Genomic DNA, 27,370 nt, shown 5'->3' on the forward strand with positions numbered 1-27,370 from the left:
AATCGCTGGAAGGCAGCTTACTAGGCAACACTCCATGCCTCCTTCCATGGTGGTTGCCGCATTGTTCTCAGCCAATGACACAGCTGTACTGATTGACCACGCTAAAGCCAATGACACAGCTGTACTGATTGACCACGCTAAACCGAACGATTATTATGGAAGATTCTCAACGGACGTGTCATGCTGCTTTGCAATCAATGGACGCATCAGAAGAGATCAGGCACCTCGAATTATTAGTATATAAACAACAAAATTGATATACGATTGTCTGTGGCACGTCAGCAGCTCAGCTTTCATTAACCATTGCAATCTGAAGAAATTATTCGTGTACGTGGTCTGGTCTGGAGACCCAGACAGTAAAAATTACATGCAAGTAAAACAGCAGCAGAGTAGTACTGTATGTCCCAAGGGGCCAAAATAGGATTAATCAATAATACTTCTATATCCTAGTGCCTTTGGCGGCAGCTGGAAATAACCTGATGGCTATAGTTCCGTGCTTGCTTCACTTGCCCGCCCCTGCCAGGTCTAAATTCAGCATATAGGCGCCGAAATAAGCACACAACAGCTCCACATGTCTACATACGCCACAACTTTGATCCGCTGGAGAAAGCTTGCTATTTACATCTCTTTAGAGTGACACAACATACATTCCTCGGGCACATCTGGTATCAGAGGACTCTCAGCTGAGCTAGGAAGGCGGCACATAGATCGAGAAAGAGGAGATGCGGCCCGCTAGCCCTTTGCAAATCCAGAAGGTATTTCTCATCTCTTGTTTTGTAAAGCTGCATCGGATGGAGTGCAATATCAGAAATACAGAGACAACTAAGAAGGATGCAGCACGGATAAAGAGAACATGTGATTTCAATCGTATAGGTTTGTGAATTATGTAAAGCTATGGCTGAGTGGAGGCACATCTGGATCACCATCAAGTGCACAACTGAAGTAAGAGGTGACGCAAATAATGGGAGTTGAATTTCAGTTTTCATATGATAGTGACTGCAATAGACATCAAGTGGAGGCATGCAAGCATTAGGTGTATGGCAACAGGGGTGTGTATACAATGGAAATAAGATTCCAATTTTAAGAGGTTCCTGAACCTATTACGCTGATTTCAAAGTAAAAGACATGCAGGATATGTGAAGAGTTATCATCTTGTGTATAAACTTCCTAGTAAAAATATCATGTATAGACGAGCGTGCATGGAAATGCAAGGGACTGCTAGTGAACAATTTGGAGTGCCATACTTATCGAGTGACTAAAAGGTCAAGGTCTGCTACACTGTTTTTTTTTGAGGGGTGCTACACTGTTTAACCATCAGGATAAAGACACGCATAAGTACTCATGCATCACACTGCTGTATTTGCATCAGGACTTCTCATTGGATGCATACAGATGGATTTGCAATTTACCTGAAGTTCGAACTTAATTAAATTTAACTTGTCACCCAGGTCGTCGGTTTCAATAGGCTCTGCACTGAAGTTATAATTGGTATGATTCATATTCTCCTGACCGGGAAAGCCAGGAGGACTCCATCTACATTTCATGTTATAGTGTCCAATTTTTTTCCAGTATACATTCAGTTCTTGCAGAGCCTTCAGCACTTCAGTCATAACTTCTCTTGGATGTGCTCGAGACTGTCAAAATGAATCCAAAGATGTTAATTGAAATATATAAGAAAGAGCTTAAGAAAAGCACCAGAACAAAGCTAAACATAGATTACCTGAAGCCCAAGAGCCCATTTCCTATCAGCTGGAAAATGTGGTCTCAAGGCAACTGGAGATTCCATATATGGTTGTTGCCGATTTCCATGAGCTGGACTTTGTGTTTCACTTGGAGTAATGGGTGAGAATGACGATTCCTTGATGCCAAAGTTATTAGAAATCAATAATCTAACAGCACATGCAGCAGTCAGAAGATTAAAACAGAATCGAGGGAGGCAAACAAGTGAACACAGTAACTCACCATAGCTTCTTGATACCCAGCTCCAAGATAGCCAGTTGTTGTGCGACTCTTATTATCCAAAAATAAATAATATGCAACTGTTGCCTGCAGTGCGCAGATAAATTAGTCATGGTCGTTAATTTGCACATAACAGGCATGCGCAGACAACAGAACGTAAAAAAAAGTTACCTCATTTTGCAATCTATTATGAATTGATTCAACCAGCAGGTTTTTGTCAAATCCCAGACTGATAACTTTAACAAGAGATTCTTCATCAATCTACAAAATCATGAGAGAAACCAACACATTATTCGAGGACTTAAATGAAGAAATACATGACTAAAAAAAATCTGTCAGATCCCATCTGGACAGTCACACAGAAAACTGCAAGATTGACTCCAATACACATAAAATTTTAAGAAACCAGTGAGCACTCCCATGCAGACCCCAGAAAAAAACTTTAAAATATATCATTATAAATCATGAAGAGAAATGATGGGCACATTTTTAACCACATATAAACTTAACCACCAAGTTTATATGCCTTAATAGGAGATATCAACTATATAAAAATATCTTTATTGGCGGAATATTTGGCATAACTAACACACAGAGAAACACCATTATATCATAGTTCAACTGATTTTCATAAAGGAAGCGGTGCAGAGGGCTAAGTATACCTTTTTAACTTGTTGCGCAGTATCTGGTGGAGGCACGGCTAAATATCGTGGGAGTTGAGCTTCAAACCATGGATGCTCGCGTATTTCACGAATGGTTATCCTTTTCATAGGATCAACAACTAGCATCCTTGGAATCAAATCCCTTGCTGGGCCTGATAAATGGCTCGGAAGGGTATATATTCCACCCTGAAATGAAAAATGGAATATATTATTTATATCACTAGAAGCAGGTACAGATGCACCATTCAAATGCAGACAACACATATAATTGCTAACCTTTATTTTCTTAAAAAGGTTGGGTATGTTCTCATCATCAAATGGAAGAGTACCACATAGAAGAGCATAAAGAATAACACCGCAGCTCCATACATCAACTTCAGGCCCAGCATACAGTTTTCCAGATATAACCTACATAACAGAAAGTATATTATACAGTGAAACCAAAGAGTCTGGGAACAAAGCTACAACGATGCCATGTCCTTTCTGTCTGAAATTAGTTCAAGGATAATTACCTCCGGAGCTGCATAATTTGGGCTACCACAACTTGTCTTAAGAAAGTGGCCGTCACGCATAACATTACTTAAGCCAAAATCCGCAATCTTAACATCACAATTATTGTCCAAAAGAAGGTTCTCCGGCTTTAGATCGCGGTGCACCACCATGTTCCTGTGGCAATATTGAACACCAGATATGATCTGTTCAAAGACAGAAAACAAAGTAACCCGTCACATTAAGGGTCTGAGTGGAATGATAAACATCATTACTGTGTCTGCACTCTGCAATTTCCGAGCAAACTATATTTCACATGCCATTGCTGATACATCATCAAAATAAGTGGCAAACAAGAACAGAAAAAAAAAAAGCTTAATCCAAACTTTAAGAGTTTAGAAACTAGGACGCTGAGTAGAATCTTCAGAATAAAGGGTTCAAGACAATAAAGGAGAGATTACCTGTTGAAAGAAACGGCGGGCCTCTTCCTCCTGTAGCCTACCTTTCTCAACAATGTAGTCAAATAATTCACCAGACTTAACATACTCCATAACCACATAAATATCAGCTGGTGCCTCTATCACTTCATAAAGGCGGATGATATGCGGGTGCATGAATAATCTTAATATCTTGATCTCTCTTTTCACTGCAAGAGAACAATGCAAAAAACAAAACAAAAATAACTGGAGTGCTTCATTTTAGACCAAATAACTATATAAGATACTCCCTCTGTCTCAAAATGTAAGACGAGAGCATTTGTTGTGCTTGGCACTTGAGCAGTGAATATTTTCTTAAACAGTTCCTATACAACATTAGTAATCAAGAGTGGTGCTGCATTCACATGGCTGATGTGCTTGCTCATGTCAATCACAATTTCCTACATCATGCAAAGATAGAAAAAAAGGAGCACTCCATTTATGAGAATGGTAATTACTTGAACGGCTGAATCACAGGGAGTATATGTTATTAATAGAAGAATAGTAGCATGTCAACTTTCCATTTATGAGCCATAATTACTACAATAGCAGAATACTAGTTTAGCACATTACCCAATAAACAAACATCCCACAAAGAAACTAATTATGTGTTATATGTTGGTATATGTACATAATAGGAAACTCTACTCACTGAATGAGCTCAATAGAGCAAGCCAAATTACCAACCTTTCTCTTCCATCTCCATGTTTTTGATTTTCCGGCGGTTAAGGATCTTGACGGCCACCTTGTGGCCAGTTTTTATATGCTCAGCAATCTTGACCTTCCCGAAGGAACCAATCCCCAGGGTCTTCCCAATACGGTAATTCTTCAAAGGGTTGCCATCTTTGCCGCCTGCCTCCATCTTCCACCTTAATCGCAATCACACCAAACTACACTTCAGGAAATGAAGGCTGGGAAATCACTAATACTAGTAAGAAATTCACACGGACACGACGGGCGGGCATGAACAAAGCACGCTAGCTGTTCCATTTAAGTAGGACAGATCCAGCTGGCCCGTGTGCTGAATTGCAACTGTCCCCGCGCCTCCGACGGCTGGGGATAAAAGGCAGGCAGAAATGCTTAATTCCGAGAGGAGAAGGGCCATTTCCCCCAGAACAGCTCTTCCTGCCCAATTCAACCTGAGACCCACAGCATCGCCGAAAGACTAGCACGACATGCTAAGCTCGGGAGCTCACGGATCTGCAGGCTAGGTAGGGAGCGAATCTCGCTCACTCGTGGAGCGATGAAACGAAAACTCAGGGTCCACCCATAAACCCAAGAGCCTCGCGGAATTCCCGAGCGGGGAGGGGAGCGGGAGGCGGCGAGAGGGAGAGGCGGTGAGGCAGGCTCCCCTACCTGGCCGCCGGCGAGGCTCCCCGGGGAGAGGCGTAGCGGCGGCGGCGCGGAGATGCGGAGGGCGGACGGAGAGAGAGAGGAGGGGGGTGGAGAGACTGGGGAGCGATGCGTCGCTCACGGGACCGGGGGAAGGGGGAGGGAGGGGAGGAGAGATTCGATTCCCGCAACACCGAGGGGCCCACGGCGACGGCGACTGCGGGTGGGACCGCGCGCGCTCGTGGCGCGCGCGGGTTCGTGCGGCTCGCTGGTGCGGTGGGGGGCCAATCAGACAACGGGCAGACGGCGTGGGACGGGGAGGATTCCACCGCGATCTGTCGTTTTCCGCCGGGTGGATGCGACGGGAACGCGACGCGACGGGACGGTTCGTTCCCGGTGCGTTGGTGCTTGGTGAGCGCCACGGGTTCAACAGTGTCGGTACTCGCTTCAGCTGCGATTAACGTCCGGGTTCTTTTAGCGCGAGAGAATATCTGACACAGCAGAGACCAAATTACTACTACAATGAAAATGAAAATTTGTGATTGGATGGTCAGGGCAACCTGCAAATTTCCTCCTGCACCCGTCCCCGGACACGGATGCAGGAGACCGCCATCTAACGAAGTATGTATATATCTGCCGACAAATTCAAATTCAAATCTACGTTGATCCACACAAAGCGTTGATCCACACAAAGCGTCGGATCACACCCGAGCTGTATCGCATCCCAGATCACAACCAAAAGGAGGCAAATATGTTTAGTTTTTACATTCCAATCCAAAAGAACATCGGTCTCGCAGTTCGTGCATTTCTACCCTGTCGGGCCGGCCATCACAACAATTTGCTCCCCGATCAAGGAGGTGTCGCCGCCGCCGCGTAGGCAGCCTCCGCGTCCGCGTCCGCCTCCGCCGCTTCCTCATCTTTCGTCGCTGCCAACTCATCTTTCTGCTGCTCCAACATTTGGAGCGGACGGATTGCACGGTAATTCTAGCGTCGGCATCCAAAGAGTCGATATTCCTAGTCAACATCTTTGCGCCCTCCGCATTAGCAGCGATCTTCACCCTCTTATCCTCGAGCGCGGCCTTCTTCTTCTCGAGCGCCGCCTTCCTGTCTTTGATCATGGTCCTCCTCTCCTCGAGCTTGATCTTCTTCTCCGTCGCTGGCCGCCTCGTCCGGCACGCCCACCACGCCCATCGCCACCACCAGGCCCACCGGTGGCCAGACGCTCTTCAACTTCTCCTCCTTTGCGGCCTTCACTTTGACGCGGCGATTTTGCCGCGTCTCCGAGCTGATCCTTCGGGTGAGCGTGATGCTCGGATCCTCCGGCACCTCCGCCGACAACATCTCCGACAGTTTCTTCGACGGTTCCATGTGTCGGCGGCAGAGGGAGGGAGAGGGTGGGAGAAAAGAGCAGGAATTGGGCGGAGAGTGGCAGGGAGTTGAAGAAGAAAGTGGGGGTTTTGGCGCAAAAACAATGCGGGATGCTACAAAAGCACGGGCTCGGCCTTCCTTTTGGGTGGGCGAGGGGGGCAGAGAGCGATGTTTCGCATGTCCGTACTCCCGCAAACCTCCCCCACATTTGTCTCTGTTTTGCAGGAGAAATCACGTCCGGACCGCTCCACGGACTGATACATTCGCGTTGGATGGTCTCCACAGTCCGGATAGCGTGATCGGGACGGTTGCGGGAGGTTTGCGGGTCGGTGTTGGTGATGCCCTTAGGAATATAGTTGTATCCCAGCTCAACAGAGTTTAAGTCTTAGGCATGACTTTGCTGCTTGTATTTTCTTGGATTTCTTTTCGGCGATGTGTGTTCAGTAGGAGTAGACATTTCCGTCGACTACGAAGGCATCTGTGTGGCGACTTCATCAATCTCAAGATGATGTGCCGACTCAGTCTCTCGGATGTACTCGTAGGGGTAGGGTGTGCATGCTTGTGTTCGTAGGAGTGAGTGTATATGTGTATGTATGACCGCCTGCATATGTACTATGTTAAAAAAGTAGAATGAAACTTTGTGGAACCATGTTCAAAAAATTTCAAAAATCCTTTAAAAATACAGTACAATAAGAGGGTGGTGTTCTTACCTCGCAAAAAAAGTGGGTGGTGTTCTTTTTTAGGGGAAAAACACCGCCCTCTTAAACAAACATAGTCACACTTTTCTTTCCCCTCTTGCAAGGCGACTAGGGAAAGCCTTCTTCCCTTCGATCTCCATCGGCGAGCCCATGGATTCGTCTCCCCTTCGCCTGCCGCTCCGGCGGCCGGTGGTGAGGAGGGTATTCCTAGTGCCTCGGCTTAGATAGATAGGGTTTTGGTTCTCACAAGAGCAGCACTCGGATGGATGGCGGCGCTTCTTCTTCAAGTCAGTCTTCTGGGCTCCAATCCTCCTCAACTTCATTCGTCGGGATGGATTAGACAGAGCTCCAACATAGATTCCTGCCAGCTCCTCGGAGCAGCAAGGATAGGGTTTCTAGTCGTTCGTACGCAGCAACGAGATTTGGTGTCAGGTTCTTCAAATCGATTCAAGGATTGAATGGCGACGATTGCAGCTCCCAAACACTGGTCCTTTGGGGCACGTGCACGAATACTTCCTGGTTGTCATCGATAAGTTTAGGTCGGCATCGATATGGGAGCGTCAACAAGGGCGCATCGGTGGCTCGTTCTGGCGACGGCAATGGTCGTTCAATTGTCCATGGACCTCAATGTAATTTTTATTATGTTTGGAATGTTTTGTACTTCCAGTGAATCTTAATAATAGATCTGATATTTTTTGCAAAAAAAAACACCGCCCTCTTAGATGGTGATGTTCTATTAGAGCATCTATAGTTGAACGCCTCAAATCCGCCTCAAATGCCCGACGGACGACCCGGTTACTGACCGGTCACGAAAATTCGACCCAGACGGGCACCTCAAATGGGCCTCAAACGCCCAGACTGACCGGCACCACTCATATTCAGTCCAAATATGGGGCAGATATGGGGGCGCCCGGGCGCGTCCGCCACGTCGGACCCGGCCCACGCTGGCCCATCTGACCCCACATATATTCCTCCCCATCCGCTCGCCGGACCAAACCATAGCCGCTTCACTCCACTCTCCTCAATTCCCCTCTGCCATCCAAGCTCACCTCCAGTGATATGCGATCATCTCCGACGTGGTGAGCAGCGGATCTAACTCCGAATAGTCCGGATTCGTCGACTCGGGTGTCATCGTGTGTGGGTTGGAGAAGGCAATGCATGTCTGCCTTGCACTCCACCGCTCCCGGGAGGACAATGCCCGGCCGATGGCAGGATCTGTCCAGCACGACTTCATAGCCACTGTCGGTCTTAGCAGCCATCAAATCTCTCCTTCCCCGTCACCAGTCGGGCGGAGTATGAGTCCCACTGGGGCTAGTCTGCCTGCCGTGGGAAGGAGAGGATAAGGCCCGACTCGCTATCGACATGGCGGCAGCGGAGGCGGCTGATGTGGCAGTGCGGGTGGCCATAGAGAGGAAGCCATCCGCACCCGCATTATGAAGAAGTGGCAGCAGAGGAACACGCGCACCCTCGCCCGAGAGCATAATCAGGCAGTTCGTGCCATGGTCGGACTGCCACCAAAGAAGGAGAAGGAGGACAACGACGGTGAAGACAGCTCCGACGATGAGCAAATCCGGCTCGATCCCTACTTCATCTTTGCCCGGTACTTCCACAAGAAGGACGGCAATGGCGCCGGGAAGGGCAAGGGAAGCCGAGGATGATCTTCTCCACCATAGCCAAACATGCCAATTTTTGGTAGTTCGATGGCATGTTGTATGTAGTAGCCGGACGATTTGTATGCATCGTTTACGTAGTTGCATGAGTTTGTACGGATTTGAGGTATTCTAGTTGAGGTGTTTGATTGTGAGAAGGGAAATTTGAGGCTTGATCTGTTAGTGTCCGCGGGCACGCCTGGGCGTGTCCGCGGGCGTTTGAGGGGTCAGATTTGCCAAGTCCGACTATAGATGCTCTTAGTGTGTGAAATTCCAAGTTCAAACACAAAATCATTTATGAGGTATAGAAAAAACCAGCAATGAATAGTGGTGGCACTATTTATTACCAAATTTGTTGTTTTTACACATCACGTAAATGAATTAGAGTTTGGACTTGTAGTTTTACATGCTAATAAAAAGGAATACCGCTCTCTAAACATGATATATATTTTTAGATTTTTTATAAACTTGAAAACATAGTACTGACGTGGTTTCCATCTGAACTGGATTTTCAATTGATATTTTTTTGAGGAAATGCCATCGCGGTGGTTTATATTTCATGAGAAAATAGGGACACATTGTTTGAAAGAAATCCACTAAAAACCCGGGAGGCTCCGACTTCCAAAAAATAGTTTGAAAGGTCTCCAGGTTCTTAGCCAACAAATCTTCCGCCATATTGGCCACCCTAGGAACTAAACTCTATGAAATTAAAATTACGAGCTAGAAAAGAGCACTCTTAATAGACGGCCACTACTGGGCCAAGAGAGTTTCCGCCGTTGTGCATGGCATCGATCACCTCCATACAGTTTGCTTTGACGAGAGATTGTTACAGCCCAACTCATTTGCCAATATGAGTCCATCTCTGAGTCCTCGTGCTTCTGTCGTCGCTGCATCTTCTACAAAAGTGAAAGTGCAACCATCCCTGGGTGGTTTTGGTAATTCCTAACAACATATAGTTCATTGAGCTAATGCTATTTCAAGATAAATATTTCAGGAAAGCTCAATAATTGGCATGGCATAGATGAGAAAAGTGAATCCCTCAAAATGCTAAGGACAAAAGGATTGGCTCAAGCTCAAAGCACAAGACTCTACATTTTCTATTTTAGTGATCCAAGATCACATTGAGTCTATAGGAAAAGCCAATATTATCAAGGAGGGGTGAGGTGTTGCTTAATGGCTTGCTTGCTCAAAATGCTTAGTGATATGCTCCAAAGCCCTCAACTACTTTGTCATATCCACATATGACCTAAACCAAAAGTCCAACTCGGCCCCACCGATTCTTCCTATCCGGCGCCACCGAGTTCAGATGTCATAGCCACTGCCACAAACCCTAGGCAAATCGGTCTCACCGATAGGGATCTCGGTCTCACCAAGATGGGATTGTAATCTCTCTGTTTCCCTTTGTAACGTTTTGGTCCAACCAAGATGAGCGATCGGTCCCACCGAGATTGCAATGCAAACTCTCTGTTTCCCTTTCGTAACGTTTCGGTCTCACCGAGATGAGCGAATCGGTCCCATCGAGTTTGCCTGACCAACTCTCTGGTTAGCTTATTACCAAAATCGGTCCCACCGTGTTTGTGTAATCGGTCTCACCAAGATTATGTTATGCCCTGACCCTAACCATATCGGTCCTACCGAGTTGCATGTCGGTCCCACCAAAAACTCTAACGGTCACATTATTTGCTAAATAGGTCTGACCGAGTTTGACGATTCGGTCCAACCAAGATTGGCAAGTTGTGTGTAATGGTTAGATTTTGTGTGGAGGCTATATACACCCCTCCACCCACTCTTCATTCGTGAAGAGAGCCATCAGAACATGCATACACTTCCAACATACATTTTCTGAGGGAGAACCACCTACACTTGTGTTGAGGCCAAGATATTCCATTCCTACCATATGAATCTTGATCTCTAGCCTTTCCCAAGTTGCTTTCCACTCAAATCTTCTTTCCACCAAATCCAAATCCCGTGAGAGAGAGTTGAGTGTTGGGGAGACTATCATTTGAAGCACAAGAGCAAGGAGTTCATCATCAACACACCATTTGTTACTTCTTGGAGAGTGGTGTCTCCTAGATTGGCTAGGTGTCACTTGGGAGCCTCTGACAAGATTGTGGAGTTGAACCAAGGAGTTTGTAAGGGCAAGGAGATCGCCTACTTCGTGAAGATCTACCCTAGTGAGGCAAGTCCTTCGTGGGCGACGACCATGGTGGGATAGACAAGGTTGCTTCTTCGTGGACCCTTCGTGGGTGGAGCCCTCCGTGGACTCGCGCAGCCGTTACCCTTCGTGGGTTGAAGTCTCCATCAACGTGGATGTATGATAGCACCACCTATCGGAACCACGACAAAAACATCTGTGTCTCCTATTGCGTTTGCACTCTCCAAACCCTTCCCTTTACATTCTTGCAAGTTGCATGCTTTACTTTCCGTTGCTCATATACTCTTTGCATGCTTGCTCGAATTGTGTTAAGATTGCTTGACCTATGCTAAGTTGCTAAAATCTGCCAAGAACTAAAATTGGGAAAAGGCTAGATTTTTATTTGGTCAAGTAGTCTAATCACCCCCCTCTAGACATACTTTCGATCCTACAAGTGGTATCAGAGCCTTGGTCTCCATTTGCTTTGATTTCCATAGCTTTAGGTAGTCATAGCATTGGTTTCACAACCTAGGAGAGTATGGCGTCTAGAGAGGGAAATTACCACCGTAGAGGTCCTTACTTTGATGGTACTAATTTTGCTAGTTGGAAGCATAAGATGAAAATGCATATTCTTGGACATAACCCCGCCGTTTGGGCTATTGTGTGTATTGGCTTGCAAGGTGAATTCTTTGATGGGGGAGAACCAAACCGTGAAGCTACCGCGGAAGAGTTGAAGATGCTACAATACAATGCTCAAGCTTGTGATATCCTCTTCAATGGATTATGCCCTGAAGAATTCAACAAAATTAGTCGTCTTGAGAATGCAAAGGAAATTTGGGTACTTTGATTGACATGCATGAAGGTACCGACTCCGTCAAGGAATCCAAGTTGGATGTGCGTCAAAGTCAGCTTGACAAGTTCAAAATGAAGGATGGTGAAGGTGTCGCTGAAATGTACTCTAGGCTTGCTCTTATCACAAATGAGATTGTCGGCTTTGGAAGTGAAGAGATGACCGACAAATTCATCATCAAGAAAATCCTAAGATCTTTGGACGGAAAATGATACCGTGTGCACATTGATCCAAATGATGCCCAATCACAAAGATCTCAAGCCAACGGAAGTCATTGGAAGAATTGTTGCTCATGAGATGTCACTCAAGGATAAGGAGGAGCTCCACAACAAGTCAAGTGGTGCTTACAAAGCCTCATGTGAAGTTCCCACATCATCAGGTGAGAAACAAACCTTCAATGAAGAATTGAGCCTAATGGTGAAGAACTTCAACAAGTCCTACAAGAGTAGAAGCAAGGAAAGAAGTTCCAAGTCAAGGTCCTACAATGACAAAAGATCTTCTAGTCGTGAGCGTAATTGCTACAATTGTGGAAGACCCGGACACTATTCCAATGAGTGTACGACACCCTACAAAAGAAGAGAAGATTCTCCAAAAAGAAGAAGTAGAAGAGAAGAATCACCATCAAGAGAAAGAAGGAGTAGAGATGATCGTTATGAACGAAGAACATCCCGGAGAAGCAAGGATTCGGAAAGGAAGGACAAGTCATCAAGGAGCTACACAAAACAAAGACATCAAGCTCATGTTGGTGAATGGGTATCCGGCTCCGACTCCGACAATCACTCCGAGAGAAGCTATCACTCCGACTTCGAATATACTCAAGATGAAGGTGTTGCCGGTCTAGCACTTGTGTCAACCAACTCCTACGACATATTTGATTCACCAAATGAAGGACTTGGAAGATGCTTCATGGCTAAAGGCCCGAAGGTATCACACCCGAGTATGTTGATTTCAATAGTGATGAAGATGACTTGTTAGGTGATGATGATTTACTTGTTGACAACTCTAGTGATGAATACTATGATGAAACATCAATTAATCATGCTAATCAAGATAAAACAAATGACAATGATAAGGAGAAGATTGAGCTCCTAACTAAAGAACTAAACACTCTTAAGTTAGTTCATGAAGCTATCTTAGGAGATCATCGAGAACTTTTAAGGACTCATGAGAAGTTACTCTTTGAAAAGCTCAACCTTGAGCAAGAACATGAGTTTTTAAAAGCAATCAATGATGATCTTCACAAGAAAAGTTCTTCTTACATTGCCAAGCGTTTAATCTTATCTACTTACATGCCTCAAGTCAAGTCTAGTAAGAAGAACAAGAAAGATTCTTCCTCTAGTAGTAACAATAATCATGTTAAATCCAATGTTGTTGCTTCTGGTAGTTCTCTTGATTCCACTAATGATTCTCTTAGCCAATTTACACTTGAGCAAGAAAATAGCTTATTGAAGGGAATTATAGAGAAAAGTGTTTACAAGAGCCTTGCTGGGAGTAAACAATTTGAGGAAATTGTATGCAAGCAAGGGAGGCACCGGAAGAACCAAGGTGTTGGTTTTGAACGAAAGTTCAATGCCAATGGAGTTGAGTGGGAAGAAGATTAATACCCCAAGACGAAGTTTGTTCCTCAACAAGAGAAGTATGATCCTACTTCTTTCAAAGGGACACAAGCTCAAGATGATCTTCCACCACAAGACCACAAGCAAAAAGGCAAGGATAAGCTTCAAGAGGAGATTGATGCATTTGAAGAAGCTCCTAAGGCATTGGTCAAGTGCGTTCCCAAGACTACATCAAGTTCTACTTCATCGAGTACAACTACAACTCCAAGGATTCCCATCAAGATGATGTGGATCCCGAAGAATAAGAACTAGAGAGTTCTTGAGGGTGACTCCGCCAACATACTTCACTCTTATCATTTTGGCAAGGACAAGTGCAATCAACTGCCACATCTTGCACTAGTTCAAGGAGTCACAAACCCTCTTGTTGGTAAGACAAGGGACAAGGTAACCTAATGCTTTCATAGACATCATCTTGTGTGTGTGCATCACTCTATGTCTATGGATATCCTTGTTTGTTCCTTGTGGGACTAACCCGTGTAGGTATTGAAAGTGCAACTCACTCCAAAGGATTGCTCCAAATGATCTACATCAACATTGAGCATCCACATCTTCAACACCTACATGAAGTCATCATCGACAAAACCCAAGGTTAGTTCATCCCTCTAAGAATTGAGCCAAAGCAACTCTAATGGTGTGAACACAACAATGCTTTATGTAAAAGTGGTAACCCCACTTGTGCTTAAACGATGAGTATGACCTATGATCAAATGTTCTCATTTGACTCCTAAGTCAATATACTCATATATAGATGACCTAGTCATCGCCAATTGCTTGATAGATGCTAGAAGTGGTTGTGCATGCTTCGCCACATATTTCATTTGCCATTTTATTGTGTGAGCATGTTGGTTGCATAATTTACTCATTCGAGGACATCCACTTGTAGTTTTGATTGTTTGGTTTCTTTTTCTTTTGCCAAGTGGATGGACAAGAATGCCTAAGAACCTTCTCTAGCTATCTATGCTTTTCTTGTCTCAAACTCTATTCATGCTATATCGCAAAGTTTGATCAAGTCAGATTCGAACCACTCTATGTGAGGAGCACTCTGAGTCCCCGATTCGTCATAGACTTAAACTTCCAAAACCTCTTTGTGTGTTTCGGTCTGACCGATTCAACCTTTTCGGTCACACTGAGATCACTAAGTTGATCTAGGTTTTCAATCTCGATGCAATCGATTTGAACTTTTCGGTCACACCGAGTTGCAGTAACTGCTTGCAGTTATGCATCTCGGTGCCACCGAGTTGTTCCACTCGGTCACACCGACAGGGTCAGGCTATATATACCCCCGGGCCAAAATTTGGAAAAAAAAATTAAAACTCTTCGCCCGCGCACAGCCTGCTCTACCTCTTCAGGTCTCCGGATCATCCTCCTCGTCGCCAGCGACCTCTCGCCGCTAGTCTCCGCCGCCGTCAACGGGATTCTGCTCCGCCGTTGTCGCCGTAGCAAATCCATCACCGCATTAGGGTATGGATTTGAACTCTGTGCTATTCCTAACTCCGATTCCTAGCACATTGCATTGCCATGTATCTTGCCATGTTTGAAATCACTCTATCCATCGAAATCACTCCGTAGATTAGTTTTGGATTGAAAATTTAGGGTTAGGTTTCTGCCGAACTCATCTCGGACCGACCGAGTTGTAGAAATCGGTCTCACCGATTTGGCTCAAGCCATTGCACATGTGATTCTCGGTCTGACTGAGAATTGCAAATTGGTGTGACCGAGTTTGATTCTTTGTGAAACCCTAGCAGTCTTGGTGCCACCAAACTGTGACTCGGTCTGACCGAGTTCACTAGTTTAGGTTCCAAAAGCTGCTTCAGTATCACCGAGTTTACAAACCGGTAGCTCCGAAATGCTTTCTGTGGAAAACTAAAACTAAGTTTTTGACTCAATTTTTTGCAAAAATCTTTGTGCTTTGTGATGCTCATCTAATCTACCTCATCTATATCTATTCACAGGGTCTGCTGTTAGAGTTTGCATCATGTCAGATCAGAGTGACAGTCAGAACAAGTTTGAGGAGCAAGTTCACATTAGTGAGGGCACTAGTCCCTCTAGCAGTTATGATGAGGGTAGCAGGAGCACACCCAACAATTTGCCCAAGGCAGCCACCAGGGCCAGAAAGAAGAAGACCTCAGATTCTAGCAGTGACAGTCAGAACCTAGGAAGGTTGCCACTGGTGAAACGATGAAGTTCACCATTGAGTCTAATGATGAAGCTGCTGGCCAAGATAAGAAGAAGAAGAAGAGAGTCAGAACTACTACTGCCAAAGTACTTGGCAAGCCCTCTATGAGGAGAGACTCTGAAGAAGAAGAAGAAGAAGAGGTTGCTGCGCCAGCACCTAAAGTTCAGAAGCTGATGGGAGATGCTATAAGATCAGGGGCTGCTCCATCTAAGCCCAAAGATGCTCCCAAGACTGCTGCTCCTAAACCTAAGTCTGCACCTAAGAGGAACACCAGGAGTATTCCAGCTGAAGAGAAGAACAAGGCCCTAGTGCCTGAAGCCGCTGAAGAAGATGAAGATTCACTTGTCTTGAGAAAGTTGAAGCCCAAGATTCCTGATCATAATGATGCTCATCCAGTTGCATAAGATATGAAGCTCAGGAAGGATGCAGGTCTAAGACTTTGGAGACAGACTGATCCCTATGCTGCCAGAAGAAGAACTGATGTGGACTACATGTTTCACACTAAGGAACAACAAGATTTCTATGAGACAGTGTTGCTTGACAAGAAGCCCATAATATGTGACATGAGATGGGTTGACTGGGATTATATCAAGAAGAATTAAGAGCACTATCCAGGAGTTTATGACAGTTTCATGTCTTGTGGAGTAGATGATTTGTTGGACAGAAGCTCACCAAGTGGAATGATGAGCTCATTATGCAGTTTTACTCCACAACTCATTTCTACCCAGATGGGAAGATAGTATGGATGTCTGAGGGTACTAGGTACCAATCAACAGTTGAAGAATGGTTTGAATTGATAAATGCTCCAAAATAGAATGAGGATGACTTGGATGTCTATGCCAAGAAGAAGAAAGACCACAACTCTATGGCTCACATGTATAGAGAGATCCCAGATGTTGCACTAGAGACACATAAGTTTGGATCTGTACATTACCTGTTGTCAGGATTGCCTACTATCAATTGGGTCTTAAGGCACACTTTGCTGCCCAAGTCAGGTGATCACAAGATGATCAGAGGCCATGCAATCAACTTGCTGCATATATTTGATGTGCCTCAGAAATTCAAAGTCATGAGCCTGATTGTGGAAACAATCAAAAGGACTGTTGCTGATTAGAAGAGGAGTTGTGGGTATGCCTCACACATTCAGGAGCTTATAAACTCCAAGATGGGCACTGGCACATATCTATTGGACAAGGAGAACCTGCCCATCTACCCTGATTTTGAGGACAACACCACTGTGATGGATGAGAATTAACAATCATCTATGCAAGCACAAGAGAAGAAGGAGAAAGCAAGGGCTGAGAAGGCTGCAAAGATGCCAACTGCTGAAGAGGCATCTCAGATTTTCCTGAAGAGCAAGCAAGATCAGCTTGGCTACTTGATTGCCTCCACCTTGAGGATTGAGAAGGGCTTGGCCACCCTGACTCAAAACCAGGAGAGCTTGGAGAGAATCATAGAGCAGAAGTTTTATGCTCTTGATGTCAAAGTGACCGAGATCCAAACTGCAGTTGAGCAACTTCGGGAGGATGTGGAGGAGAAGAAGGGCAAGTCTACAACTGATGCTTTTGCTAGAGTGCCCAAAGGACAGAGATCTGTTGTAGTGCCTGTTCTAGACACCAGAGCTACATCATCTGCACCAGCTACAGCTTTAGTGCCTCTAGCTCCAGTACCCACTCCACCAGCTCCAGCTACATCAATAGAAGCCTTCGTCCTTGGAGCCATCTCTACACCATCACATGAAGACCAAGCCTGAGAGTCGTTTAGCACTATGCATTTTTTATGAACTTTTTGGTAACTTGTTGCCAAAGGGGGAGAAAAATGTATAGATCATAGGCTTCGAGAGAGAGTGTTGCTTCTGATCTCTCTTGTCTTTTTGGTGGTTGAACTTTGTTATTTGTGTGTTTGCTTGATACATTATTCTTTTGTGAGATACTTGGATGATCATGTGTTTGATCATATGCTATGCTACATTAATGCTTGATGGATGATATTATCTATTATTTCCTCATATGATCATTCACTTTGCTTGGTGATGAGTGCATGTGTTTAATTATTATCATTTTGAGCGCTCCACAAAGATGTATGCGACATGGAAGAGTAACCCATGATCCTAACTCATTGTGCATTTGCAGTCCAAAGCAAATTTTAAATAATGCACAAATTTAGGGGGAGCTCTTGCTTTTCACATATTTCTCAAAGCGACAATGTTTTTCAATCTTATTATCATTTTTCGAAGCTTTGATCTATATGTTGTCATCAATTACCAAAAAGGGGGAGATTGAAAGTGCAACTATCCCTGGGTGGTTTTGGTAATTCCTAACAACATATAGCTCATTGAGCTAATGCTATTTCAAGATAAATATTTCAGGAAAGCTCAATGATTGGCATGGCATGGATGAGAAAAGTGGATCCCTCAAAATGCTAAGGACAAAAGATTGGCTCAAGCTCAAAGCACAAGACTCTACATTTTCTATTTTAGTGATCCAAGATCACATTGAGTCTATAGGAAAAGCCAATATTATCAAGGAGGGATGAGGTATTGCTTAATGGCTTGCTTGCTCAAAATGCTTACTGATATGCTCCAAAGCCCTCAACTACTTTCTCATATCCACATATGACCTAAACCAAAAGTCCAACTTGGCCCCACCAATTCTTCCTATCCGGCGCCACCGAGTTCAGATGTCATAGCCACTGCCACAAACCCTAGGAAAATCAGTCTCACCGATAGGGATCTCGGTCTCACTGAGACGGGATTGTAATCTCTCTGTTTCCCTTTGTAACGTTTTGGTCCAACCAAGATAAGCAATCGGTCCCACCGAGATTGCAATCCAAACTCTCTGTTTCCCTTTCGTATCCTTCTGGTCTCACCGAGATGAGTGAATCGGTCCCATCGAGTTTGCCTGACCAACTCTCTGGTTAGCTTATTACCAAAATCGGTCCCACCGTGTTTGTGTAATCGGCCTCACCAAGATTACATTATGCCCTAACCCTAACCATATCGGTCCTACCGAGTTGCATGTCGGTCCCACCGAAAACCCTAACGGTCACATTATTTGCTAAATCGGTCTGACCGAGTTTGACTATTCGGTCCCATCGAGATTGGCAAGTTGTGTGTAACGGTTAGATTTTGTGTGTGGCTATATATACCCCTCCACCCACTCTTCATTCGTGGAGAGAGCCATCAGAACATGCCTACACTTCCAACATACATTTTCTGAAAGAGAACCACCTACACTTGTGTTGAGGCCAAGATATTCCATTCCTACCATTTGAATCTTGATCTCTAGCCTTCCCCAAGTTGCTTTCCACTCAAATCTTCTTTCCACCAAATCCAAATCCCGTGAGAGAGAGTTGAGTGTTGGGGAGACTATCATTTGAAGCACAAGAGCAAGGAGTTCATCATCAACACACCATTTGTTACTTCTTGGAGAGTGGTGTCTCCTAGATTGGCTAGGTGTCACTTGGGAGCCTCCGACAAGATTGTGGAGTTGAACCAAGGAGTTTGTAAGGGCAAGGAGATCCTACTTCGTGAAGATCTACCCTAGTGAGGCAAGTCCTTCGTGGGCGACGACCATGGTGGGATAGACAAGGTTGCTTCTTCGTGGACCATTCGTGGGTGGAGCCCTCCGTGGACTCACGCAGCCGTTACCCTTCATGGGTTGAAGTCTCCATCAACGTGGATGTACGATAGCACCACCTATCGGAACCACGACAAAAACATCCGTGTCTCCTATTGCATTTGCACTCTCCAAACCCTTCCCTTTACATTCTTACAAGTTGCATGCTTTACTTTTCGTTGCTCATATACTCTTTGCATGCTTTCTTGAATTGTGTTAAGATTGCTTGACTTATGCTAAGTTGCTAAAATCTGCCAAGAACTAAAATTGGGAAAAGGCTAGATTTTTATTTGGTCAAGTAGTCTAATCACCCCCCTCTAGACATACTTTCGATCCTACAAAAGGCGATGTCGCTACATGATGCAACCAAGAGGGAACCCATATAGTCAATTAAAATAGCCCCAGTGCTTCCCAAACCAGAATCATAATTAAACCCAGTGTCAATATTCAGCTTCACATTATTCTCCACTTGTCTCTGACAACCATGCTTCTTTTCCCTATATGTTTCACCTTAGCTCTGGTGAAATTATTGGTTAGTGCAGAGATGGACTGTGATGAACCACAGGTATAGGCGATCAATCGTAGTCCTTTTGATATGTAAGAGTGTCGAACCCAACGAGGAGCATAAGGAAATGATAATTGGTTTTCAACAAGGTATTTTCTGCAGGCACTGAATTTGTCGGTAACAGATAGTTTTGTGATAAGATAATGCATAACAGGTAACGAGTAACAAGTGTAGCAAAGGTGCAGCAAGGTGGACCAATCCTTGTTATAGCAAGGGATAAGCCTGGACGAACTCTTATATAAAGCAAAGTGCTCCCGAGGACACATGGGGATTATTGTCAAGCTAGTTTTCATCATGCTCATATGATTCACGTTTGTTACTTTGATAATTTGATATGTGGGTGGACCGGTGCTTGGGTGTTGTCGTGATGACCCACAAGTATAGGGGATCAATCTTAGTCCTTTTGATAAGTAAGAGTGTCGAAGCCAACGAGGAGCAAAAGGAAATGACAAGCGATTTTCAGCAAGGTAATGTCTGCAAGCACTAAAATTATAAGTAATGAGTAGTTTGATAGCAAGATAATTTGTAACGAGCTAGTAACGGTAATGGTAGCAAAAGTGCATCAAGGTATCCCAATCCTTTTGAGGCAAAGGATGGGCCAAAATGGTCTCTTATGATAAGCAAAGTGTTCTTGAGGGTACACGGGAAATTCATCTAGTTACTTTCATCGTGTTAGTTTGATTTGTGTTCGCTACTTTGATAATTTGGTATGTGGGTGGACCGGTGCTTAGTTGCTATTCTTACTTGAACAAACCTCCTACTTATGACTAACACCCTCGCAAGCATCCGCAACTACGAGAAAAGTATTAAGAATAAATCTAACCATAGCATTAAACTTTTGGATCCAAATTAGCCCCTTACGGAATAGTGCATAAACTAGGGTTTAAGCTTCTGTCACTCTCGCAACCCATCATCTAATAACTACTCCACAATGCATTTCCTTAGGCCTAAATGTGGTGAAGTTTCACGTAGTCGATGTTCACATGACACCACTAAGGGAATCACAACATACATACTATCAAAATATCGAACACATATCAAGTTCACATGATTACTTGCAACAAGATTTTCTCCCGTGACCTCAAGAACAAAAGTAACTACTCACAAATGGTAATCATGCTAAATAACAGAGGGGTATTAAATATCATAATGGATTTGAACATATAATCTTCCACCAAATAAACCATATAGTAATCAACTACAAGATGTAATCAACACTACTAGTCACCCACAAGTACCAATCTAGAGTTCCGGTACAAAGATTGAACACAAGAGATGAACTAGGGTTTGAGAGGAGATGGTGTTGTTGAAGATGTTGATGGAGATTGCCCTCCCCAAGATGGCAAAGTTGTTGGTGATGATGATTTCCCCCTCCTGGAGGGAAGTTCCCCGGGGGGAATCGTTTCGTCGGAGGGCAAAAGTGCTCCTGCCCAAGTTCCGTCTCAAGACGGCGCTGCTTCGTCCCAAAAGTCCTCTCCTTCTTTTTTCTAGGTCAAAATGACTTATATACCAGAAGATGGGCACCAGAGGTGGGATGACGAGGGCACAACCCACCAGGGCGCGCCTGGGCTCCCTGGTGCCCCCAGGTGGGTTGTGCCCACCTGGTGGGCCCCCTATGGTAGTTATTTGCTCCAATAGTTCTTATTTATTCCATAAAAATTCCTCGTGAAGTTTCAGCTCATTTGGAGTTGTGCAGAATAGGTAGCCTGACGTAGCTTTTTTAGGTCCAGAATTCTAGCTGCCGGTATTCTCCCTCTTTGTGTGAACCTTGCATATTATGAGAGAAAAGGCATTAGAATTACTCCAAAAAGCATTATTATGCATAAAACATCATAAATAATAGTAGGAAAACATGATGCAAAATGGATGTATCAACTCCCCCAAGCTTAGACCTCGCTTATCCTGAAGCAAAAAACGAAATCGAAAAACATGTCCACATGCTTACAGAGAGAGGTGTCAATAAAAACAAAATACGGACATAGAAGCATCATGTATATTATTATAGCAGCAACAAACTTTAACATAAAACTTTATCGTAGAACTTTTTATCATAGACTTCTCATGATCAAGTAACAATTCATGACAACATCAAAGTATACAGCATAAACTCTATTGAAAACCAACAAACTATGTTCTGAGTCAACTTTGCTACAATTCATCATCTTTTCAGGAAGATTCACGTATCGAAGCCTTTTTGGCAAGTCCACATACTCAACCATCATATAGTCTTCTATGATTGCTAACACTCACCTTATACACATGAGCAAAAAGTTTACACCGGACACATAGAAAGATAGGGGCTTATAGTTTCGCCTCCCAGCGTATTCACCTCAAGGGTGATGTCAACAATAATAACTCATGCTACCCATATCCAACTGGATATATGTGACAGATCTTTCCTCACCACATGATGCTTGCCAAAAGAGAAAATAAAAAGGAATAGAGAGAATAACTTTGACTCTTGCATAAAAGTAAATACATAAAAATAAAAGATAGGCCCTTCGCAGAGGGAAGCAGAGGTTGCCATGTGATTTTTGTTTGTATGCTCAATCCCTTAGTGCAAAAGAACGTCACATTATATTGCCCCTTATGATAGCAACCTTTATTATGCAGTCTGTCGCTTTTATTCTTTGCCATCACAAGTTCGTACAACGCTCAATTTTCTCTTACACTAAATGATCTAACACTTTTAGAAGTATTTTTTATTGCCTTATTGCACCGATGACAACTTACTTGAAGGATCTTACTCAATCCTTAGGTAGGTATGGTGGACTCTTCAAAATAAGATTTGGGTTTAAGGTTTTTGGATGCACAAGTAGTATCTCTACTTGGTGTAGAATTTTTGGCTAGCAAAGATGGGGGGAAAGCTCCACATGTTGAAGGATCTATGACAATATAACTTCTATGTGAATATGAACAAACATAAATCATTGTGTTGTCTTCCTTGTCCAACGTCAACAATTTTGGCATATAATATTTTGATGGGGGCTCACAATCACAAAAGATGTCCAAGATAGTATATTTGCATGTGAATCTTCTCTTACCTTATTAATTCTTTCATGAATTGCATCATTGACCAATGCTATGTTTGCAAATCTCTAATAAAATTTTCTACTTATACTCTTCCCTATGTGATGTCATTACTTACCATAAGATTAGCATATGATCTTTTTCATTTATTGCCTTTCTTTTTATTGATCATGAAAGTAAAGAAAACCGAACTCAAACTAAACTTTATTATATATCTCGCACACGATTACAAAGATAGATCACTAAGCAAACTCTCGAAAAGAAAGGATCGAACTAAACTTTTATTCATCTAAAGCAAAAGATAACTATGGATCGAACTAAGATAAGTAAAGGCAAAATATAGTGGAAGTGATACGATACCAGGGCACCTCCCCCAAGCTTAGCACAAGCCAAGGGGAGTGCCCATACCCGATACTCAATTTTCTTTTGGTGATGAAGAAGGAGGTAGAGCTGATGAAGTGGTAGCGATCTTGTCCTCGAGTTTCCATGGTAGAGGCTCGCCATCATAAGAGGACGAGCGAGTCTCGCGGGTCCTGCAACTGGCAGACAAACTCATACCTTTAAACCTTGCCTCATATTCAAAGACTTGGTTTTGAAGGTCATAAATATGGCTCTGGAGGAAGTTGAGTTGCTTGTTGAAGGTGAAGACGATATCCTTCATGGACTTGCCATCCACCTTGAGATCACAGGTGTAATCCGCGATCATGAGGTGATTGGCATTGAGTCCATGTTCCACCATCCCCTTGCGCCGGAAGACTTCCTGCTCCATAGCTTCAAGCCTAACCTCCACGGATCCAGTCCCCTTGGGGCCTTGCACATCGCGGATGTGGAGCACCCCCTCACACATCTAGATAGCTTGAGGGTGCTGCATCACCTCCCGCAAATAAGGGTTAATGACGTTCTCAAAGAACTTGTCCTTGGAGGAGCTTGAAGCGGTCATGGTGACTTAGATCTGTCAGAAAACAACAAGAAAATAAAACATAAGATTTCTCCGTGATATGGAGGTCAATAGGTTCGGGGGGTATATAAATATTTTTTATCTTGGGAAACAAGCAAACGGAAGAAAAACGGAGTCCGGAAGGTACCCGAGGCACCCTGGTGTCTTGTGCCTACCAGGGGTGCCTTCCTGGTTGTTTCTTATTTTCCTAATTTTTGTTATAGTCCAAAATATACAAAAAAATATTTTTGAGGATTTTTTGGAGTCTGTTTACTTACCGTAACACGTACCTCCTCTTTTTCACGATCCTGGAGTGTTCCAGAAGGTTTCTTTTATGTGTTCTTCGGGTGTCATAGTTTGGATAATATTGCTTTCAACATTAATGGGCGTACCTGAGATATAATGTTTTATTCGTGGCCCATTAACAACCTTTGGGTTAGTACCTTAGGCATTATTTATTTTGATGGCTCCAGATTGATAAACCTCCTCGATAACATAGGGTCCTTCCCATTTGGAGGGGAGTTTGCCTGCTATGTTCAACGTACCAGCAAAATAAAAAGTTCTTTTATGATTTAAGACATTACTTCTGGGATGACCCACACCTTTATAAAGAAGGAGTAGACAGTGTTATTAGACGTTGTGTACCCGAGCATGAACAAGAACAGATCCTACACAAGTGTCACTCTGAATCATATGGAGGACACCACGCTGGAGATAGAACTGCACATAAGGTATCGCAATCTGGTTTTTATTGGCCTACTCTCTTCAAAGATGCTCGTAAGTTTGTCTTATCTTGTGATGAATGTCAAAGAATTGGTAATATTAGTAGACGTCAAGAAATGCCTATGAATTATTCTCTTGTTATTGAACCGTTTGATGTTTGGGGCTCTGATTATATGGGACCTTTTCCTGCCTCTAATGGTTACACACATATTAGTCGTTGTTGATTACGTTACTAAGTGGGTAGAAGCTATTCCAACTAGTAGTGTTGATCATAACACCTCTATTAAGATGCTTAAAGAAGTTATTTTTCCGAGGTTTGGAGTCCCTAGATATCTTATGACTGATGGTGGTTCACATTTTATTCATGGTGCTTTCCGTAAGATGCTTGCTAAGTATGATGTTAATCATAGAATCGCATCTCCTTATCACCCGCAGTCTAGTGGTCAAGTAGAGTTGAGCAATAGAGAGCTCAAATTAATTTTGCAAAAGACTGTGAATAGATCTAGAAAGAATTGGTCCAAAAAACTTGATGATGCATTATGGGCCTATAGAACTGCATACAAAAATCCTATGGGTGTGTCTCCATATAAGATGGTTTATGGAAAAGCATGTCACTTACCTCTTGAACTTGAACATAAAGCATATTGGGCTATTAAAGAGCTCAACTATGACTTCAAACTTGCCGGTGAGAAGAGTTTGTTTGATATTAGCTCACTTGATGAATGGAGAACCCAAGCCTATGAGAATACCAAGCTATTCAAAGAAAAAGTCAAACGCTGGCATGACAAAAGGATACAAAAGTGTGAGTTTAACGTAGGTGATTATGTGTTATTATTCAACTCTCGTTTAAGATTTTTTGCAGGAAAACTTCTCTCTAAATGGGAAGGTCCTTACGTTATCGAGGAGGTCTACCGTTCCGGTGCCATAAAAATCAACAACTTCGAAGGCACAAGTCTGAGGGTGGTGAACGGTCAAAGAATTAAACATTATATCTCAGGTAATCTTATCAATGTTGGAACTAATATTGTTGAGACCGTAACCCCGGAGGAATACATAAGGGACATTTTCTAGAATGTTCTAGACTCCGAAAAGGAATAGGTATGTGGTAGGTAAGTAAACCGACTCCAAAACAATTCTAATGGCAATTTTTATCCGTTTTGGAATATTTAAGAATTTTAGAAAGAAAGAATTAGTCCGGGAAGGACATGAGGCCTCCACGAGGGTGGAGGGCGCGCCCACCCTTCCTGGGCGCGCCCCCCTATCTCGTGGCCACCTCGTGTGCCTCCCGGACTCCGTTTTCTTGCACGTCATGTATTTTGGTCGGTAAAAATTCATTATATAATCTTTCGAAGGCTTTGACCATTGTATCACACAAATATCCTCTGTTTTCGTTTCAAGCTATTTCTGTTACATATCTAGAGCACCATGACGTCGCCCTCTGAAAAGAGAAGAATCGGAAGAGATCAACAAGGATGAAGGGATCAAGAAGGCCATGGAGGTTCAAGCTCCGGCGGTGAAAGAAGAAGACATCCCTCAACCCTTACCTAACCTCTTTACTCCAACTGAGATTGAAGCTTTCAAGATGATTGAGTTAGCTCGCATACAGAATAAGTATCTCACACACGAGAATATTTTGTTGAAGGATCATATCGTCGGACTCAAGGGCATTATCCGCAAGTTGGAGGAGCTTTTACGCTCGAAGTGCAATTATCCACCATCATCATCACCACCTCCATCACCTCCGAGGACATAATCACATGGGTATGGGTACTCCCCTTGGCAACTGCCAAGCTTGGGGGAGGTGCCCCGGTATCGTATCACCATCACACTCCTATCTTTACCGTTTTACTTAGTTCGATCCTTTTAGTAGTATCTTGATCTAGTAGATTGAAGTTTTGGTATCAATTAGTTTTGAGTTTTGCTTTGTGATCTCTTTATGTAATCGAGTCCGTGGGCTATCTATAATAAAGATTAGTGTTGAGTCAAGGGCTTTGCTATCTTGCCATGATCTTGAGAAAGTAGAAAGAATAAAAGGGTTCATATTGATCTTATGGATAGTAATGAATTAGCACATAAAAAGTATGAGGCATAAAGGTTGTTGAGAGTTGACAAACGTAGTTTTGGTCATCGTTGCAATTAATAGGAAGTAATAAGGAAAGAGAGGTTTCCACATACAAATATACTATCTTGGACATCTTTTATGATTGTGAGCACTCATTAAGTATGACATGCTAAAAGAGTTGATGTTGGACAAGGAAGACAACATAATGGTTTATGTTCTCTCACATCTCAGTTAAAGTATATTGTCATTGACCTTCCCAACATGTTGAGCTTGCCTTTCCCCCTCATGCTAGCCAGAGATACTACTTGTGCTTCCAAATATCCTTAAACCCAGTTTTTGCCATGAGAGTCCACCATACCTACCTATGGATTGAGTAAGATCCTTCAAGTAAGTTGTCATGTTGCAGGCAATAAAAATTGCTCTCTAAATATGTATGACTTATTAGTGCAGAGAAAATAAGCTTTATACGATCTTGTTATGGAAGCAATAAAAGCGACGAACTGCATAATAAAGGTCCATATACAAGTGGCAATATAAAGTGACATTCTTTTGCATTAAGATTTTGTGCATCCAACCCTAAAAGCACATGACAACCCCTGCTTCCCTCTGCGAAGGGCCTATCTTTTACTTTATGTTTTTACTTTATGCTTGAGTCAAGGTGATCTTCACCTTTCCCTTTTTCATTTTATCTTTTGGCAAGCTCCTCGTGTTTGAAAGATCTTGATATATATATTGTCAGGACCGGATTTTCGGGATATTAATTTCCCAAAAATGGCCCTTGTGCTCACAAGCCCCAGGACTACTGTTAGCTGATGAGGCACAAACTTAATACAGAAATTCCAAGCAAAATACAAACTATGTAATACAAGACCATTCTGGCCTATGAGTACAACAAATGGTTTCTATTGGCTGATGGGGGAAGCGGTTTGTGGTTTCTCAGCGTCTATGGGACTCCATTTCCCACAAGAACAGCTGACCTGGATAACTCCTATCTTCGTGAGGCTGCTATCACCATTGTTTAGGATCC

General features: G+C 43.5%; 1 protein-coding gene across 2 annotated transcripts; it reads right to left on the reverse strand.

Moving 5' to 3' along the window:
* Window positions 1-269: 269 nt before the first annotated feature.
* Window positions 270-5,090, reverse strand: LOC123070702 (serine/threonine protein kinase OSK1). Of its 2 annotated transcripts, XM_044493996.1 has the most exons (11): window positions 4,943-5,090; window positions 4,274-4,455; window positions 3,572-3,756; window positions 3,134-3,316; window positions 2,898-3,029; window positions 2,622-2,807; window positions 2,131-2,220; window positions 1,963-2,046; window positions 1,721-1,858; window positions 1,410-1,634; window positions 270-782 (listed from the first exon to the last, which is right to left on the reverse strand). In XM_044493996.1, exons 2-11 carry the CDS (start codon window positions 4,446-4,448, stop codon window positions 669-671), a joined length of 1,512 nt encoding a protein of 503 aa, XP_044349931.1. In that variant the 5' UTR covers window positions 4,449-4,455; window positions 4,943-5,090; the 3' UTR covers window positions 270-668. The 2 variants fall into 2 exon arrangements, 1 of the variants encoding a protein (XP_044349931.1); XR_006433904.1 differs by lacking the exon at window positions 270-782 and having other exon boundaries at window positions 1,567-1,634; window positions 1,721-1,889; window positions 4,943-5,069.
* Between the last annotated feature and the right edge of the window lie 22,280 nt (window positions 5,091-27,370).

The sequence above is a fragment of the Triticum aestivum genome, chromosome 3B (genome assembly GCF_018294505.1).
Source record: "Triticum aestivum cultivar Chinese Spring chromosome 3B, IWGSC CS RefSeq v2.1, whole genome shotgun sequence".
NCBI lineage: Eukaryota > Viridiplantae > Streptophyta > Magnoliopsida > Poales > Poaceae > Triticum > Triticum aestivum.